This window comes from Toxorhynchites rutilus, chromosome 3 (genome assembly GCF_029784135.1).
Source record: "Toxorhynchites rutilus septentrionalis strain SRP chromosome 3, ASM2978413v1, whole genome shotgun sequence".
In the NCBI taxonomy this organism is placed as follows: Eukaryota; Metazoa; Arthropoda; class Insecta; order Diptera; family Culicidae; genus Toxorhynchites; species Toxorhynchites rutilus.
Genome location: NC_073746.1, coordinates 161830328 through 161848742, shown reverse-complemented (window position 1 = coordinate 161848742; position 18415 = coordinate 161830328). Strand labels below are relative to the sequence as shown.

At 36.8% G+C, this 18415-nt stretch overlaps 1 protein-coding gene and 1 long non-coding RNA gene across 2 annotated transcripts; one reads left to right on the top strand and one right to left on the bottom strand.

The window, feature by feature from the left end:
* The first annotated feature begins 2194 nt into the window (after positions 1-2194).
* Positions 2195-2993, top strand: LOC129775648 (uncharacterized). The gene is made up of 2 exons (XR_008742992.1): positions 2195-2431; positions 2490-2993. It is a non-coding gene; the product is annotated as an uncharacterized LOC129775648 (long non-coding RNA).
* A 3503-nt stretch (positions 2994-6496) lies between these two features.
* LOC129775647 (ornithine decarboxylase antizyme) lies at positions 6497-13016 on the bottom strand. The gene is given in 5 exon segments (XM_055780627.1): positions 6497-8037; positions 12362-12561; positions 12626-12674; positions 12676-12808; positions 12976-13016. Coding segments are annotated over 5 exon segments (699 nt in total). The 5' UTR covers positions 13002-13016; the 3' UTR covers positions 6497-7746.
* Positions 13017-18415: the final 5399 nt, after the last annotated feature.

Here is an 18415-nt window from a genome sequence, read left to right as displayed (position 1 = left end):
TTCTCAAGGCTAGAGACGAATGAACTGCAAAAGTTTAAAGTCTCTATAATACAATACCTTCCTTCCTTCCGTAACGATCATTCTCGTTCAAACCGTACACCACATCGGTTCGCATCACAACACATCAACAAACCAACCCAAGCAGCCATGTCTGGACATGGTAAAGGGGGAAAAGTGAAGGGAAAGGCAAAATCCCGCTCGAACCGTGTTGATCTGGAGTTCCCCGCAAGGGTAGCTAGGCCGAGCGCGTTAGTACCAGTGCACCAGTCCACCTAGCCGGCGTTATATAGTTTCGGCCGCCGAAGTGATCGGGTTAGCTGGTAAAGCTGCTCGCGACGATAAGAAAACCCGCATACGGAACAGAACACATTCGGTTCGGTGGACATCAAGACAACAGGCAGTTGCAGCGAGTGGCGAGTGGCAAACGCAATCGCAAAACGGCATCAGGTAGCAGAAGAAAAAAGTTTGTTCTTTATACACACTGCTTTGGTGGCAAATCCAGAACAAGGCGGCATCGAGGGCGTTCGAAATGGTTTTTTTCAAAACCACGAGTACTAAGTTTTCTAAATTTGAACCATTCCATAAAACAAGGCGCTTTTCAGGGCCATTAAACCTTCCAAAAAAGAGTTTAGGAAATACAGTTCAATGCTTTCTAAAACAATATCCAAAATAATAATAAAACACAAATTGATTTTTTCATAATTTGTTTGCCAGGATATGATGAGTATGTGAATTTGGCAGTTGTTCTGAGCTTATTGATTTTCACCAATTCTTAAATTGCTTCTAGATTGAAAGTACATTAATTTACACTTATCTCGACATTTAGCTAATTGGACGGACCTTTAATGCGACATATTTAGTTGGACATTTTTGTAAACATAGAGTTCGGGGTTCAAATTTTGACCCCACATTGAAAGTCGACATTGTACCACTGTCATCGCAAATGTTCAATTACAGGTTAAAATTACCTCCAATCCGATACTGAGTGGTGGTAATGCGACGTGCCATTGAATGTAATTTACTGTAAAGTATGTCACAAGCTGGATGGGAAGAAATTTTCCAACTGTGAAAGCTGTGGCGAGTGGCAAATGCAATCGCTAAACGGAAAGGTTTAGCCGAACAAGATGGGGATATTGAGTGATAACAAAACAATAAACTCTTTAGATTGAAGATAATTTTGTGATCCTGAAAAGAACCCTTTTTAGCCTGCATATGAATCCAACGAGCGAACAAATCGTAATGAATGTATTTTTTTTTGCCATCGCTCCCTTTTAACGCTCATTCGTTCGTCTCGTTGGACTCGCCCCTCTGGCTGAGTCTGCTGATTTGTCTCTATCCTGTGAGTGTGTACCGCTAGAGTATAAAACACGCGGACCCCAAAAAAATATATTATTTTCTTTCGAACCGTAAACTCGTGTGGTTGTACGGCATCGGCATCGTGGACGTAACAAAGGAGGACAAGTTAAGGGAAAGACAAAGTCTCACTCGAACCGTGCAGGTCTCCTGTTCCCTGTTGGTCGCATTCACTGATTGCTCCGCAAGGGTAACTAGGCCGAACGGATTGGTGCCGGAGCACCAGTATACCTAACAGCGATTATAGAGTTTCGGCCGTCGGAGTGCTCGAGTTGGCTTGCAAAGCTGCTCACGACAATCAGAAAACCCGCATCAAGAACAGAGCAGCTTCGGTTCGGCGCTCATCAAGGCAACAATTAGTTTCAGTGAGTGGCAAAGTGTTTCTCCGGCACGTCGCATTAAATGTAATTTACTGAACAACATGTCACAAGCTGGATGGGAAGAAATTTTCCAACTGTGAAAGCTGTGGCGAGTGGCAAACGCAATAGCAAAACAGGAAGGTTTAACCGAACAAGATGGGAATATCGAGTGATAACAAAAACACAACACCAAAGATTCTTTTCAGAACCATCAACATATTCATAAAAAGTAAACAGTAAACTGATCCATTTTTCAGGTAGATTTTCAGGTTCACGTAGGAGAAGAAAATTAAACAACATATTTAAAATATATCTTTAATAAAAGCTGTCCCCTTTGTATAGTCCTACGTCATTCCGGTTATGTCCCCGACATTACCCACCCGTCTTTTTGATTTTAAAAATATTCATTGTTACAAATCTGTACAGGAAATAACTTCGTTCATCTTTATAAATGTTTTCCTCTTATTATTATTGATGAAAAATAATATCACTGGGATAAGAAGATAAAAAAAATATATTTTCAAATCTGTTTTTGCATAGTCCCTTTGCATTGATATGAGTGTATGTTATTTCAATTGTTTTGATTTCGTATCCGTGTTTTGATTCCGCATTCGTGCTTTGACTTAGTGTCCGGTGCTGATTCCGTAAAATGTTGACTATTCTTTATAAGATTGCAGTGAACATTAATTTTATAGTCTCCTCACATAAAAGCCATCAAGGTAAGATATATTTATTGTCACCTTTAAACTATTTTCAAAAGCTAAATTTTATCCATAGACAATGAGCTGCAAAAAACTATAAAGCTGTCAAGGATCTTTTAATTTTACTGCCCGAAACTGCGCTGTTATCGTCTGGATTCTAACTAGATGAGCCCGGTGTGCACGCATCTCACGTCTATCGTATGATCAAGCTGGGTTTCGGAATCGATGAGGACGAAGCTATGAGCACAGATGATACTCCAGCCGCATGCTGCTGCTCCACTAGTGGATGACACCGATGATGTCTCACATATGGAAGAAGTTGATCAAACATATACGATTTTGAACTACTTTTCGTCATTTTTGAAAGTCTGATTTGTGTTTTTGGAGAAAGGAAAAGGTTTGCGGAATTGAGTTTCTCGTATCAGTTAGGGTCAACTATTGTTAACATACATTTTAACTTTGTATCGCGTTATAGCGGTGCAGAAGATGTATATTCTTGTCATTAGTAATAGCATACCAAATACCTGAACTGACTACATGTTAATAATAAATATAAATTAATTTAAAATTCACAGTTTAACTAGATTGTATTGAATTAGAGATCATTCAAATCCTTTGGAAATGCCTAATCCGATTTTGGGCTTCCATTGCTCGTACTAGTCGATAACAAAAGAGGTTACGACTTCAAAAGTCACAAAATGGCAAGTTTTTCCACTGCAATCGCCCACGAGAATTGAGTGAGTGTTCATGAGAGTTCATTCAAGGTAAAAATTTCAACACAGTCGCCTTCGAAAATTGAGTGAGGCAATTTTTCCGAGCTGTCACTTCTCATTCGCGCATCAGAATCAGCCCCAATAAGTTTTTTGGAGTTTTACCTAAAGATTATGCATAAAAACATCGTTTTATGAAGAAGGGAGTGATCTGAAACACCTTTACAAAATATAAGTCTCATTGTTATTAGGCATTCGCTAACTAGGTGTACACGTGTTCTGTACAATTTTTTTTTATTTGTTTGAGAATCAGTTCGTTCTTCCAAACCAGAAATGAGGGCATCAGCCCTGCTTAAAGCGTGACATAAAATTCTCGTGCTTGAACCGATTCAAACATGATGAATTTACCAAAAATACATGGTTGGATAGTTATGCCTAGAATATCAACATGGGACAATTGAGCTTGATGTTGTTTTTTGAAAAGCTGGAAACAAAGAATTAGTTTTTTTCTGTGGGTTTCTGGAAGATTAGGCATAAAAACATCGTTTTATAAAGAAAAATGAAAATTGTCAAAAAGTAACATGGGACAACTATGCGTAGAACGGCAGTAATGATTATCAAAAATAATTCTCAGTGACGCCACACCAATTAGCAAATTCCAGCCGTATGACACCCGCCATGTTTTTGGTGCCAACATCTCAAACGTCAAAACAGCGATCCGCGTTGGCGCCATTGAGCTTCGTTTACTAGTTTAGGGGAGCGTCAAAGAATAGCTGATTTTCAGTCAGAATGAACGTTTTCAAAATTAAAATTATGAATGAAAATTAGCTTTTCCATATCAAATTAGTATTCTATTTAAATTAGAAACATTTTTGTTTGCAGTTGGGGAAAAAGGCTCATACGAAAATTGTTTTTGAAGACAACTTTATTTTATAATGAAAAAATTCAGTAACAATGTTGGAATTGTATAGCCATATGGTTGAATGAAAGTCAGAAATATGCGTCTCAAGTAATTAAAAAACATGATGTGAAAATTTTCATTCAAATTTTGAAATTCAAAAACCGGCTTCGTGTCTTCTAATCTGATAGAGATTACACTAACGTGTTTGGGACCCAAATTATGGCCCTAATTTGAAGTCGCCACCAGACGTCGACACTATTTTTCTGTCATCGCGAATTACCAATTTACCACCATCTGACATATCGTGAAGTCGATGATGGACTTTTACAGTGCCATACCAGGGGTACGACTAAAACGTCAAATCCCTCATATTGCCAGTGTACCCAATATTGCTGCGGTTTACTGACATTTTGGTTCAATCAATTACTGTTGTTTACAACTCGGTCCGGTTATATAGTCGAATAGTGGCTAACTTTAAACTCCATGTTAAATGTGAACACCTCCATGTGAAACCGAAATATGAAATTCGCTCATGCAGTTAGAATAAAGCAGCGCATTTTTCGATTTCAATCCTCGTAAATGATATGTTGATAAACAAATGACGCCATATTGATTTTGATTTTGGGTAGCCTATATTCAATTGATGTCTAACCCCTGTGCCATACACCTGGCAAATTCATTACGAGTATCAATGTTCATGAGAACCTGGTAAAACTTGCTTATGTATGGGTTCGAAAATACTTCACCCTAAAACATTCAATAAATCGCTTCTCAATCAACGACTAGCTTTATGAACGCAATAAAATTCGCAGTCCTGAAGCAAATCGTAGCTGGAGCTAAAAAAAGTTTATCACAAATGTTCAGAGAAAAAAAAAATCGTTGGGGAAGCGAAATGTGTCTTTGTTTACCGAACTATCAATCGATAATTTCGTATAAATACAGTTAACAACTTAACGAATCAGCGGTGAACGTTGAAAATTGACCAAATTGACGTCCTCTTCCATCAGAATAATGTCAAACCTCATGTTTCTTTGACAGTTCGGTAAAAATTCTTGGAGCTATTCCATCCGCTATTATCGAATATTGTCACTTGTTCAGTCGTTAAAAAAAATATTCAAGGGCAAGGATATTCGACTCATTGAATAGCATAAAAATACTTTGCCCATTGTTTTGACGTGAAAACAAAAAAGTGTTTCGTTGATTTTCTAAAAGATTTTCTTTAGACGGATATAAAAATTATGAAAAAAAATTTTAAAGCAGTATCTTGTGAATGCTTTGCAATGATAGACTCATTTTATCCTTGTTTGAAACTTATTATCAGTTCAGTTCAGTCCTTTGTTTTTAAGAAACATTAAACTTTGTAGTTCATTTGACTCTTGAATCTATTATCACTTTTTTAATATTCTTTTATTCAAATACATCATACGAATGTTTGAATCACAAAAACCTGCTCTACAATGTTGGAAAAACTTCACGGTTATTATTCAATACTCAAAATATCAACAAATCAATATTATACATAACTAACCATAATAATCGTCCGAGTCCAAATAAACAAATTTACGTCCTCTGGATACGTCAGGATTCCATCTAAAAATGCCACCAAGAGGATAAATTACTATTTATTTATCTTTTCTTTCCTAAATAACACAAGACTAGATTCAAAATGTTGACGAAAAAGCTAAATAAATATGAAATTAAACTTACTCTATTCCGCGTGACTAGCTATCACCATCTAAAACACAAGTGACAAATATATCTGTTTTTCTCCGTGACATGACAGTAACGTGGTATTCATAATAACACCGAGTTCATCAAAGTTTTCACTACGGATGAACTCCCCCGGATTCTACACACACGGTGGCAGCCGTAATACGGTTGTATACAATTCACTCCCACCCCTATTCTGTATTTCGATCGATTCGAAATATTCCGAACGGCTTGATAAAATTCCATTCTGCATTCCGTTCGAGTTGTTTTCGCATTTCGTTCGATCTGTTTTTCTTCGAACATTAAATGGGCAACACGTTTGAAATAGGGAATGCGAAATTATAACTCGAACGAAATAACGGTTTCGAACGAAATGGAAATCCGTCGGAATACAGAATAGGGCTAGGATAGCCCGTTTTCACCGTGAAGTGACGTTCGTGATCAGGCCCGATGTGAATGATAATATTTGTATGCAGATAATAAAATGTCTTAAATTTCGGACATAAATCAAACATAGCTACTTTTTTGTGTCCCATGTGCGAAACCTAAAATTGTTTTATTCCTTTATATACCATTCTAATAAGTTTTGTTAAACGTTGATAAATGAATCGTAAATAAAAGTATGCACATTCATTGTTGTTACTATGCTATGTTCTTAATGAATAATCTCTCTCGGCATTTTTGAAACCGTCGCATTTTTTCCAATGCTAAAGATCCCAGCGTAACCAAGGAGGTATCTCTGCGCAATAAAATAATACAAAGTTTTAGTTTTACTAAATGTTTACGATAAGAATAACGAATGATAAAAATATAACTGTAATAGCGATAAAATTGTATACCAGAAAAAATATGTTGTTACATTTAATCCATTTCCCCTAAATAAAGATTATTTTTGTTTGAATTAACAACGTTCTGATCTGCATTTATGGTTACACCAATTTCATGAAAACCTCTGCATTTTCGACTATGCGATAGAAAAAAAACCAAACGCTGCGTCCAATTACAATACCATCATGTTATGTTGCCTGTTCCATATATATTCTTATTCTTCATGCTCGATAATTGATTCAAACAGTAAATAAGTAAGTAATATATTTTCTACTATGAATTGGTTGCTTTAAGTATTCGGTTCAACTTTTCGCATAGATTCAACCTTCGCTGCAATCCCAAGTGTGTTACGAAGTTTTTCATACTTTCCTTGTTTCGCCTGCGAAGAAATCATCCATACGAAAGCTGACCCCATCATCTTCGTAACATATTTATTTGATCCGCTTATTACTCAAACAATTAAGACAATCTTGTAAGTTTTAAATGTTTTTTTCTTTCTTAGATAATGATCCTAGTGCTCTCCTACTCACTTCTCCTCTCCTCCTATCGATACATGTGAATATTTTTGTTTTTTGGGCCTTTTTTATAAAATGTTAAATTTATGAAAAAGTTTTTTCTAATTTTATTTATTTTTTTTGAATCTGTTTTGTTTTCTTTTTAATTTTTTTTTTGCGTTTTCGATATTTTAATAGAAGCATTCCACTTGAAATAATGACAAATCGCAAGTGTTCGACCTCTGATAATAGGATTACAAGTAACTGTTTCCTCTTAAGTGTTAATTTTCATACTGTTAGTTGTTTTATGGTTGGTATTGTAATCTTTCGAAAAGAGAGACGGTTTTCTCTGGATAACATTAGATGCTGTTTCTGCTGTCGATACGATGAATGTGTTGTAGGATGGTCACTTTCAGTTAAATGCTCACCAATCAAAACGAACCCTTCGCACGTATCAATTTGGTATGCGACGATTTGCCACCAATCGAAGCTCGATGGTCCGAAGTGTTCTTATTTTGGTGTACGCGTTGTGTGTTAGCGTTTACTCCCTTCCCGTGATAGAATGATAGAGTTGATTTGAAGACAGAAAGAGAGTAAGCTCTAGCGCGAATCGAAAACTTTAATTTTGATTGGAAAGCACCCACTCGTCTTTGTTTGAAGATTTTATTTGATCATGTTCAGATTATCGTCTTACTCCTCGATGTTGTAGATCATGAAGAGATACTCGTTCTTCTGATGCTCTTCAATGTGCGGTGCAATCAACGCGGACTTGGGACTGACTGGTTGAAATCCGACGAAGGAGAAGGTACGCACCAAATTGGGGCGATCCAGGCGATCCTTGCGAATGCAAAGTACGACTCCGTCACACTCGAGTTTCTCTTCAGCGAATTCTAGCAGCGAAATGAACGAGTGCTTAGACGCTTCATGCGACATAGTCGAAGGAAGATTCACATACAGAATGTTGTCCATTGGGTTGAAGATCTGGTGAAGAGAGAGAAAGAATGAAACATTAGCTTTAGTAGTGTGGCATCGTTGAATTCTAAGAAAATGTTTCGTTTATGAATTATTATACAACAGAATCCGTAAATTTATGAGGGTGTTAGGGAAGCTTATAAGGAATTTCTTAGAGATTGATTGGCACTGATGAAAATGTTCGAATCACGAATGTACTCGCGGATAAATAGCTTGAGCTTCAGCTTGGGTAGACTGTACACTTCGTAGTAGATCTCCGTGGTTGACCTGAACCAGCGGAATTGCACAGACAGGGTGTCGACTCAAAACCCGAAAAAAAATCATGAAATTCTCTGATTTTCCAGTAATTTTTCAGAAAAAAATTCAGGATAGATGGTTGTGTCCCATTCACAATACCATTCATCCGAAACACGTTTACCCGAATGTAGCACATACCCGAATAACATTCACCCGAAAATAATAAATACTCGAATGCAACAGATACCCAAATGGACATTTACCCGAATGCGACAAATACCCGAATGGACATTTACCCGAATGCAACAAATACCCGAATGGGTATTTACCCGAATGTGACATTTACCCAAATGGAATGTTTACCCGAATGGGAAGAAAAGAGTTTCGTCGAATCTCCTGTTGATAAATAAGATGAAATCAAAACAACACGGAAAAGTAACAAAAACACGAAGTGAAATGAAAAATTGTCATGAGGAAATTTGAAAATGATTTTGAAGACTTCGCGGTGTCATTTTTTTAAAATTAGTGTAGGCACAATTGACATGCTATCTTCTTTTCTTTCCGTATTGATCTTTAAGGCCCTAAGATCATTAAAAAATAAACATGGGTTATGGAATATTTAGAAAATTAAGCAGGTAATTTTAACCTTTCCACTACGAAAATATATACGCCCTCGCCAGTCTTTCACTTCTTTACAATTGTATGTACCAAACATAACATTCGTCGAGAAAGTAGATACGAATGCAAAGAATGTGATGTAGGTTTATGTGTTGACCCATGTTTTGGGGTATATCAAACAAACAGTAATTATTAAATTGTTTCTTTAATTGATATAATTAATACCTAAGTTGAGTTCAATGCTATGCTTAAAAAGCAATTTAAAATAAATAATCAATGAATATTTTTATTTTATTTGCAATCATTATTTTTAAATCCTAAGAATGGAATCAAAACTCCGGGTACTACTTTACTCACTAGTCACTGGTCTGACGCAACACAACGACCGACATGCACATAACGCGCCGTACCTGCTGATGGATTTCTTCGAGACTGGACCGCAGTGAAAAGGATAACATAACAAAGATAAAGCATAAATGCCATGACTGAAAAGAATTGATATAAAAATCCGACGGCGGCCTCTCGCAGGCAAATTTGTTTTCCACCAATTGCCCGGTTTGTTTGAAACATAGGAGACGATCCTTTAGTTAGGTCCGACGTAGCGCTAGCGAGCGTCGGACGGCATACGTTTATCTGGTTCATTACGGTCGGCGGCCAACTCAGATTGCATCACCTTGTAGGCTTGAGGCCGCCTCGGTTCCTCATCCTCGTTAGATGGGAAAATTAAATTCACATTAAAAAAAATTAAATTCACATTAAAAATTGCACTTCAGTGCCGTAATGCGTATGTATCAACACTTTCTTTTGAGTGAACGAGCTTTTTATTATTTTGAGAAGTAGTTTATCCAACGTTGCTATTTCTCAAATTGTACTACCCACGAAAAATACAAAATTTTTGGATGGAAATGATCGTACAAGACAAATATGATCACTCATCAGAAATCATAATTGAATGTACAAATACTTCCTAATAATAACATTAGCGTACTATTCGAATATATCCTTTTTTCGGGTAAGTCTCGCATTCGGGCAATTGTTACATTCGGGTAACTGTCGCATTCGGGTAAATGTTACATTCGGGTAATTGTTGCATTCGGGTAAATGTCGCATTCAGGTAAGTGTCAATTCGGGTAGATGTTACATTCGGGTAGCTGTCGCATTCGGGTATTTGTTTCATTCGGGTGAGTGGAATTCGCATTCCAATTCAATTGTTTTATAAAGATATTGAAAGAAATCTCACACTGACAGATTGTCACGAAAACCATATAAAAAAGCAGTTAACAAAATAAGCTCTGCATGCCCCATACTGAAATTTATGACTCTGTTCTTGATATCAATTCGTACTGGTATTATTTCTGCACATTTCCACTGATTTATTGCGCTGCTTTGCCATTTGATGTTAAAGATCAGTTAATTTTTATTTAGCGTAAATGTACGGGGCGGAATGCGCATACCTGCTTGGGGCAGTATGACCAAGGGTGGTATTTCACATTTCGAAACGAATGATTTTTGTTCGTTTCGATCACTTTTGCATTATGGATCTCGAAACGATTGAAACGAATAAGGCAGTAGTAGAGTTTCGAGCAAAGTTTGACATTATGTAACATTGTGTTCGAGCGTTTTCTTCAACTCAAAACGAGAACAAATGTCTCGACAGGAAAGGGTTGATCGTCGTATAGAAAAATGCTAGTGAAACGTTTATTTTACTACAAAAACATGCATCAACAAAATTTCTGAACAATGGAAGAACAGAAGGAATACTCTTATGCCTAAAATGGCAATTGTGTAATGTGCTATTTATAGGTACGACAAATACATGTGACATGTACACGATTAAAATCCGGCTCTGTTACAGCTAAAATGTGAGCCTAATAAATGAACAAATGGGATAAAAAAAAGGATTTCTCACTAATTCTGGGACAGTTTAACAGTAAGACGGTACAGTAACCCCCTTGTGATCGATGTCGGTTTCCCAGGGTCGATATAAACGAAAACTGGGGTGGCATTTAGCATTTCGAAACGAGTAACTCGTTTCGAGAAAATTCTTACTCAAATCGAATTGGTTTTAGTATTATGTATCTTTTTCAAGTTCATATTTTCAGTGTACTAGATTTAGAGCAAAATTTGTCTCGTAGAAAAATGTAAAATTTTTGGGTTCGTAAACGAAGCTAAGCCAAAGTGGTCGAAACGAACAAAAATCATTCGTTTCGAAATGCGCAATGTCACCCCTGATTTTATTAGTATCCCTGGTTTAAAGAATGCACACAATAAGCGAAGGATCTCGATGCGGAATGTTTCGGAGTGAGAAAAAGTACATGCGTTCATTTTCCGTAGGCCTTAGAATGGGAATATGAGTACTTTGTTTCATTAAACGATGTTGTATCCAATTCTATCCATTTTCGCATAAGCTTCTTTCCAGAAGTGGCGTCATTTCATTGAACACTGATGAAACTGTTGGTTGAGTCATACCAAGTAAAAAGTTTCCTCCTTTATTACATTTGGTACGACCAGAAGCCAGGAGGTTCCAAACGGTTACTAATTTTGAAGATGAAGGAATAACAGTGCATCTGAAAGTTGGTTGGAACACGGTTGTATCCAAAATATTTTCAATTGCTTCTCGGCTGAGCCTTAAATACTGCCGAAATCTTGAAACAAAAGAATAATTATCATTTATGTCGAAAACGTAAATAAGACAAACTCACTCATTTCACTTAGTGATAGAGGGTTACTTTTATCACTCAGCTCCCGCCCTTGTGGAATAAGCATGCTGTCTTGTTCACATTTCGATCTTTTTTATCTTTATAAAACCTGTTTGGTTCTTGTTTTTAAAGGGACTTCAACCCAAAGGTCATCCGTTCCTATTGCAATAACTGTGCACTTTGCCGTGTTTACGAACCCAAAAATTTGACATTTCTCTTTGAGACTAATTTTGCTCGAAATGTAGTACACTGAAAATATTAACTCGAGAAAGATACATAATACTAAATTCAATTCGATTCGAGTATAAATTTTCTCGAATTTTGCCCCGTAGAGCTACGATCGACGGAAATGGAACACATTTTCAAAAGTGTAAATTTCCTACATAATTTTTTTTAAAGCATATTTATACAATGTAAATCGATCAAAAAGGTTTCGTGAGGCTTTAACCTGCATGTTCCTACATGATTTAGGACGTTTCATTTCCAGGGAGACCATATTGCCCCTATCTATCCTATAGTTCACCTCCAAGTACCCATTTGACACGAAGTTATTGCCTTTCAAAAATAAATCGAAAATTTTCGATGTTGAATCTTGCTCCTCTATTTATTTGTGGGGACGTTGAAATTTATGTTTATCGTGAAATTAGGCGCTCGACACGTGTAAATATTCAATGTCTCATCAACAAAAAACTACAAGAGAATGGATTCTTGGTTGAATGATTGCTTCAATGATTGAATTCTGCAATCTAGCCGGTTGGGTGCACACGCTCGTTACTCACCGTTTCCCAAGTGCTGAATTTCTGCGCGGTGACGAAGAGCTTCAATGTAATCTGGGTCGGAGTGGGTTGGTTCAGTACTTCCTGGATGACGGCCGCCTCATGTTGGTTCATATAATCGACGGTCGACTCGGTAATATCAAGATCGGTATCCTCAGACGAAGCGGTGGTGGTCGAGTCAATAGATGTCTTGCGATTGTATTCTGGAAAAAAGTGCCGATCATAAAAATTTGAAAAGAACTCACACGCCATCTAAAATCCACTTACCATTCAAGGGAGACGCCCTATCGTGGTCGGTTCTGACTGTTGGGACATCAGGACCACCACAGCGGTCCTACAGCCAAAGAAACACAGTAGGAGTCGAAGCCCGCCGACGAGGAGGAGGAGGACGAGGACGACGAAATCGTACGCTTGGACGCACGATTACTACTACTACTAATACTTGGTTCACTGAAAGGAGACAAAACAAAAACAAAATAGAACGATTAGACCGTTAAAATATTCAGCTAAAGAACAAATATGCGGCGTTATCAACATGTGGTTGTGCTGAATTGTAAAATTCCAGGCTCTAGTATCATAAAGATATCGCTGCAGATAATGTTGGCGCATTCATTTACTTTTCAATGTTGTTTATTTTCAGCATTTCAAATCATACGTTTGCTGCTATAGGGAGTGGATGCGATACCAACGCTGAGGAAATGTCTTCCAAGACGGATCAGGTGACAAACGATATTTCAACAATCGCACAGTGAGCAGAGACCAGAATAAAGACTAAATATGAACTATAAACGTAAACATTACGTTCGCAATGCCCTGGTTTAATTATAGCGGCAGGAACAGAACAACACATAATAACCGGATGGGAATAGAAAAAAATAAGTGTGACAGAATGTGACTTTCAGACGGTTGCGATTTTCGACACCCACTCGAGTGGGTGGTCACAAACAAATAAATCTTTCACCAGTACATGATGAATGCGGTGAAAGCAATTCGCTTTTTCTTCATTCTTCGCTATGTCAAATTTCATTTTTTCAAATTATTGTTTAGAAACAACAGAAAATAGAGCACTCAAACATTGATAATCAACACAGCGATCTTCCGTCGTTTTTCATTGTGTTCTGATAATGATGGAGGAGTCAAACAAACTAATGTGTGATGTGTGTAAATAAACAGTGTTGGGTTCAGTGGATTAAAACAAATAAACGCATTCTTGAAATGAGGTAGAGCACTTCATCTTTTGTTGTCAACTATTATTGTGGTTCTAATGGTATTTAACAAATAGGTGATATGGTAGACTATTGTTTCAAAATGGGTACAATGCTGATAATGGGCCATTGCTTCACTTCGAACGGAACGAAATCGCAATATAATTGCAGATTTGATGTTAGGATCATTTGTAAAAGATGACACGACCACGTTTTGCATTATTTTCTCAGAGTTTATAAAACAGTTCAAATTAGAAAAAACAAGACGTGGACTTAAATTAGTTTTGACTTTGAGTAAGCTACAAAAGCTTGGATAGCTGTCGTAAATTGAAGCATTCAAATCAGACATTGTTTTCCCAGACGGCAAAGAATCTTTCAAAGCGTGAATTTGTTCAAAATCAATTAATGAAGCGGAGCTTTCGATGATTTTCTCCATATAGAAAATCTCAATCACTTACTAATGAGTTTGTACTGCCATCGTGTTCATTGTACTTGCAACTTCAGTAGCGCACAATTTCATCATCGAATACGTTCCAACAACAAATACAGGCCGGTTCACAATAAGCGTTGAAAAAATCTACGGTGCAGTATATTCAATCGTCCAACGAAACAAATGTCAATGATTCACTAATTTGCCACAATCGAACTAATTCAATCTGCTGGAATATCGCCAACAATTAGCGAGGAGCAATATATGTCCGTGACGTTTCACAAAACGTTTTCTATTGATTAACACAGTTGTGCAAGTTAGATCGATGAAACAATTTAGCGTTCGCGCGCGCAATTAACTGCTTTTGTTTTAATCACACTTATCAAGAGAACACATCCACTATTCGGAGAGTGTACATTTTCGCGGATAGAATCCGACTGAAACCAGAGTCGCAATTCAGAGGTGAGCATCACGCGGGCGGCTCAAAGTATTCACAAACACGAAAGCACCCGACTGAGAGAGCTGCCGCCGCCGGTTTTGGTTCAATATTTTCGTCGCGGAAACAAAACATTTCCCCCGATTTCATCCCACCGAATCCTGGCGAAGAATCCCATCACCAGAGCAGCGGTTGGATTAGTTAGGCAGCAGTATTATTTACATACATTCGTGGAAGACGACATTGAAAATGAAGTATGTCGTTGCAAAAATACGCTGCATGGCATCAAGATATTTCGGCCAACTGTTGAAAGTAATATATTTTGGTGATGTGTTCACTTTTGATGCTATAAATGGGAATGTTGTAATTTTTTGACGTAGAACTCGTCTTTCAGGAAGGGTGCCAATGCAGAGAACAGGTCACGTTTTTATGAAATAAAGTTAACGTTAATAACTATTTTCACTGTGAACGAATTCTCATCATTTGCATACCAATCGAATCGGAAATTCTCTAAGATTTGTTTGATATGCTATACATTACAATTCGCTAATCTCTAAACGGTTTAAATTCATGAAAACTGGGAGAACATCCTTTTTTCCCATACATTTGTTCTGCCGATTTGTGTGCCAACCCTACCCGTATTTCGAATGCTAATAACTCGAACATTTCTTAACAGATCGGAAAGATGTTTGCATCAATTGATAGGAAATATTTCTACGCGTCTATCCAAATAATAAAATGTTATTTTTCATGAGAGGAACAATTGAATAACTGTAAAATGTCAAGCGTTATATAAACGCCCTAACTGCCAAGTTTTGATTGGCCCGAATTACGGTTTCTCAAATACAGACTTCAAAATCGATGTAGGGGAAAAGGGGGGAATTTGGACCACTTAAGCAAATCGCCTAATATTTCCAAACCAATACGGTCTAAATCAAAAATGTCAAAAATGTATACTAAGCTACACTTGTTTTCTCTCAACCAATAATGTTTAATCATTATATCAAGCTTTAAACAACCAAATATATCATAAAATAAAAGATGATTTTTGGACATTAAAATTTGATGCGGGGTGATTTGGTCCAGTGTGTGTTTCATCAAAAAAAAGTCACAGGAGGGTTGTGTCCGAGACACGACCGCATAATTGACGTAGGATTCCGTTAGGTTATCTGTTGATTTTGGATAATTACATCGTTAAACTCTTTGATAATGATTAGGTGGACCTGAAAAGGGCCGTTTTGTTTGGTTGTTGGGTATTTGTTCATTCCACCAGTGTTTAACGGGTGATGATGACAGAAGGATGATAAACAGTCGTTGGATGGTGCGTATCAGATAAAGGATACCGAAGTGGAACGAGATATGATGAGAACCGCCCTCTATAATCCTAGACGAGATGCCTCTTGTGATATGTATTGATGAAATAAAGAAAAAAAAATCACCAATGTAATATAAGATAATTATTAATACCGAACACAATTATCAATTTTTCTTATCAGTAAAAACATGTTACTTTAATATAGCGAAAATATATTTGAAATGGGAAAGGTAATTTTCTTTTATAATTTTTACTTTCTGATTGTTTATTCAACCCAATGCGAATTTTAATTGGACTAACAATACCTAATACTATATGTACACCTAATACTATATGTACTATATGTAGTGAGACTCTATGTTGTACGGGAAAGGGTTAACACAACGGCTATCGTTTACAATTTTACACCTACCCTTGTGCTAAATTTTTCACAATACACGATCGGACATTGATATGGAGTTTCACGAAGCAACCAACATTAAAGTTCCAAATTTAAATTTTATTTGCTAGAATTATTCGTATCACTCTTCTTACTTGCAATATAAAAATGCCCCCGACTTTCATGTATTTGCAATGCCGATTTCCATCAGGCAGCTTGGTTTAGATGTCTCTGTTAGGGAACCGCCGCATGTGTCGTTAATTTCGACCAATCAGAAGTGGGTATTTCCGTTAGGATAGGGGTTGAGATTTTTCAATTGTTTGATAGTTAGTTTAATGATATATATTATTTTATTCAATATAAAAAACTGCTATGGAGTGCCGAAATCGATTGACGCAAAAAATTCATCAATCCATCATGAAATGACTGAGCAATAAGCGTTTGAAATTGGACAATTTTCGCGATGTGCTCGATTCTCGATTTTCAATTTGTACCCCAATATGTTCCCGAAAGACGTAATCCTACGTCAAAACATACTTATGTTTATGTAAAGTATTTTGGAATAATGTTACAATCAGTAACAGTGTTCTGGGATCGATACCAGGTGTCTTGGCCGGGGTTCCAGACCAAAAAAAATTGCACAATACACGAAAAGTTTGTTTAATCAGCGGGAAAAACCTTAAAACCTCGATCGGAAAATTCTCATTTTTTGACAATCAAAGCGCTTGCTGTGTTCATGCTACCATTTGCTTCCACCTGTCGAATTTTACCAAAGTTTTTCTACGTTAGTTACATACATTTTATTAATAAAAGGATGTGACATTATACAAAATCCAAGTTGAGCCGTACTTTTTGAGATAATGGGGTGGTCCAAATCACCCCGTATGTCCAACTCACCCCGTGTTACCCTACCTGTGGAAATCCGCTTTGTAAATATACATGTGCAAGTCAGGGGTATTTTTGTTCTCACTGAGTTGTGTTTCCCTAACACGGACTTCAAAGTTAATGTGCCTGGGGGAATCCGCTTTGCAAATACTTGCAAATCGGGGGTTTTATTTGGTGTTGAGTACTTTTGTACTCGCTTGTCGTTGTGCAGACCGGAATATGTTTCCCTAAAAAGTACTTTCAAACTGAGAAGTCTGGGAAAATCGTCATTTCAGATACTAGAGGTGAATGAACTTTCGCGATTCGAGAACTACGTAAACATGAGATGTGCAATAATTTCAGAGAGAAATGTAAAATACATTGATCGTTCGACAATTCTTCCGTTCACATATTTTGGTAGTCCTAGGCATCATATCAAACGTAAAAAGACGTTCATCAAATTTATTTGTAACGAAGAACATAATCTATTACAAAAATTTCGATGCACTTTAAAATTATATTCGAAGTGGTAAACAAGTGGATTGCATAATTTAATTGCGTAGTTCTACGTCGAAAATATGCGGTCGTGTCCTAGATGCAACCCCTTACAATTTTTTGATTCCACCAGTGTTTAACGGGTGATGATGACAGAAGGATGATAAACAGTCGTTGGATGGTGCGTATCAGATAAAGGATACCGAAGTGGAACGAGATATGATGAGAACCGCCCTCTATAATCCTAGACGAGATGCCTCTTGTGATATGTATTGATGAAATAAAGAAAAAAAAATCACCAATGTAATATAAGATAATTATTAATACCGAACACAATTATCAATTTTTCTTATCAGTAAAAACATGTTACTTTAATATAGCGAAAATATATTTGAAATGGGAAAGGTAATTTTCTTTTATAATTTTTACTTTCTGATTGTTTATTCAACCCAATGCGAATTTTAATTGGACTAACAATACCTAATACTATATGTACACCTAATACTATATGTACTATATGTAGTGAGACTCTATGTTGTACGGGAAAGGGTTAACACAACGGCTATCGTTTACAATTTTACACCTACCCTTGTGCTAAATTTTTCACAATACACGATCGGACATTGATATGGAGTTTCACGAAGCAACCAACATTAAAGTTCCAAATTTAAATTTTATTTGCTAGAATTATTCGTATCACTCTTCTTACTTGCAATATAAAAATGCCCCCGACTTTCATGTATTTGCAATGCCGATTTCCATCAGGCAGCTTGGTTTAGATGTCTCTGTTAGGGAACCGCCGCATGTGTCGTTAATTTCGACCAATCAGAAGTGGGTATTTCCGTTAGGATAGGGGTTGAGATTTTTCAATTGTTTGATAGTTAGTTTAATGATATATATTATTTTATTCAATATAAAAAACTGCTATGGAGT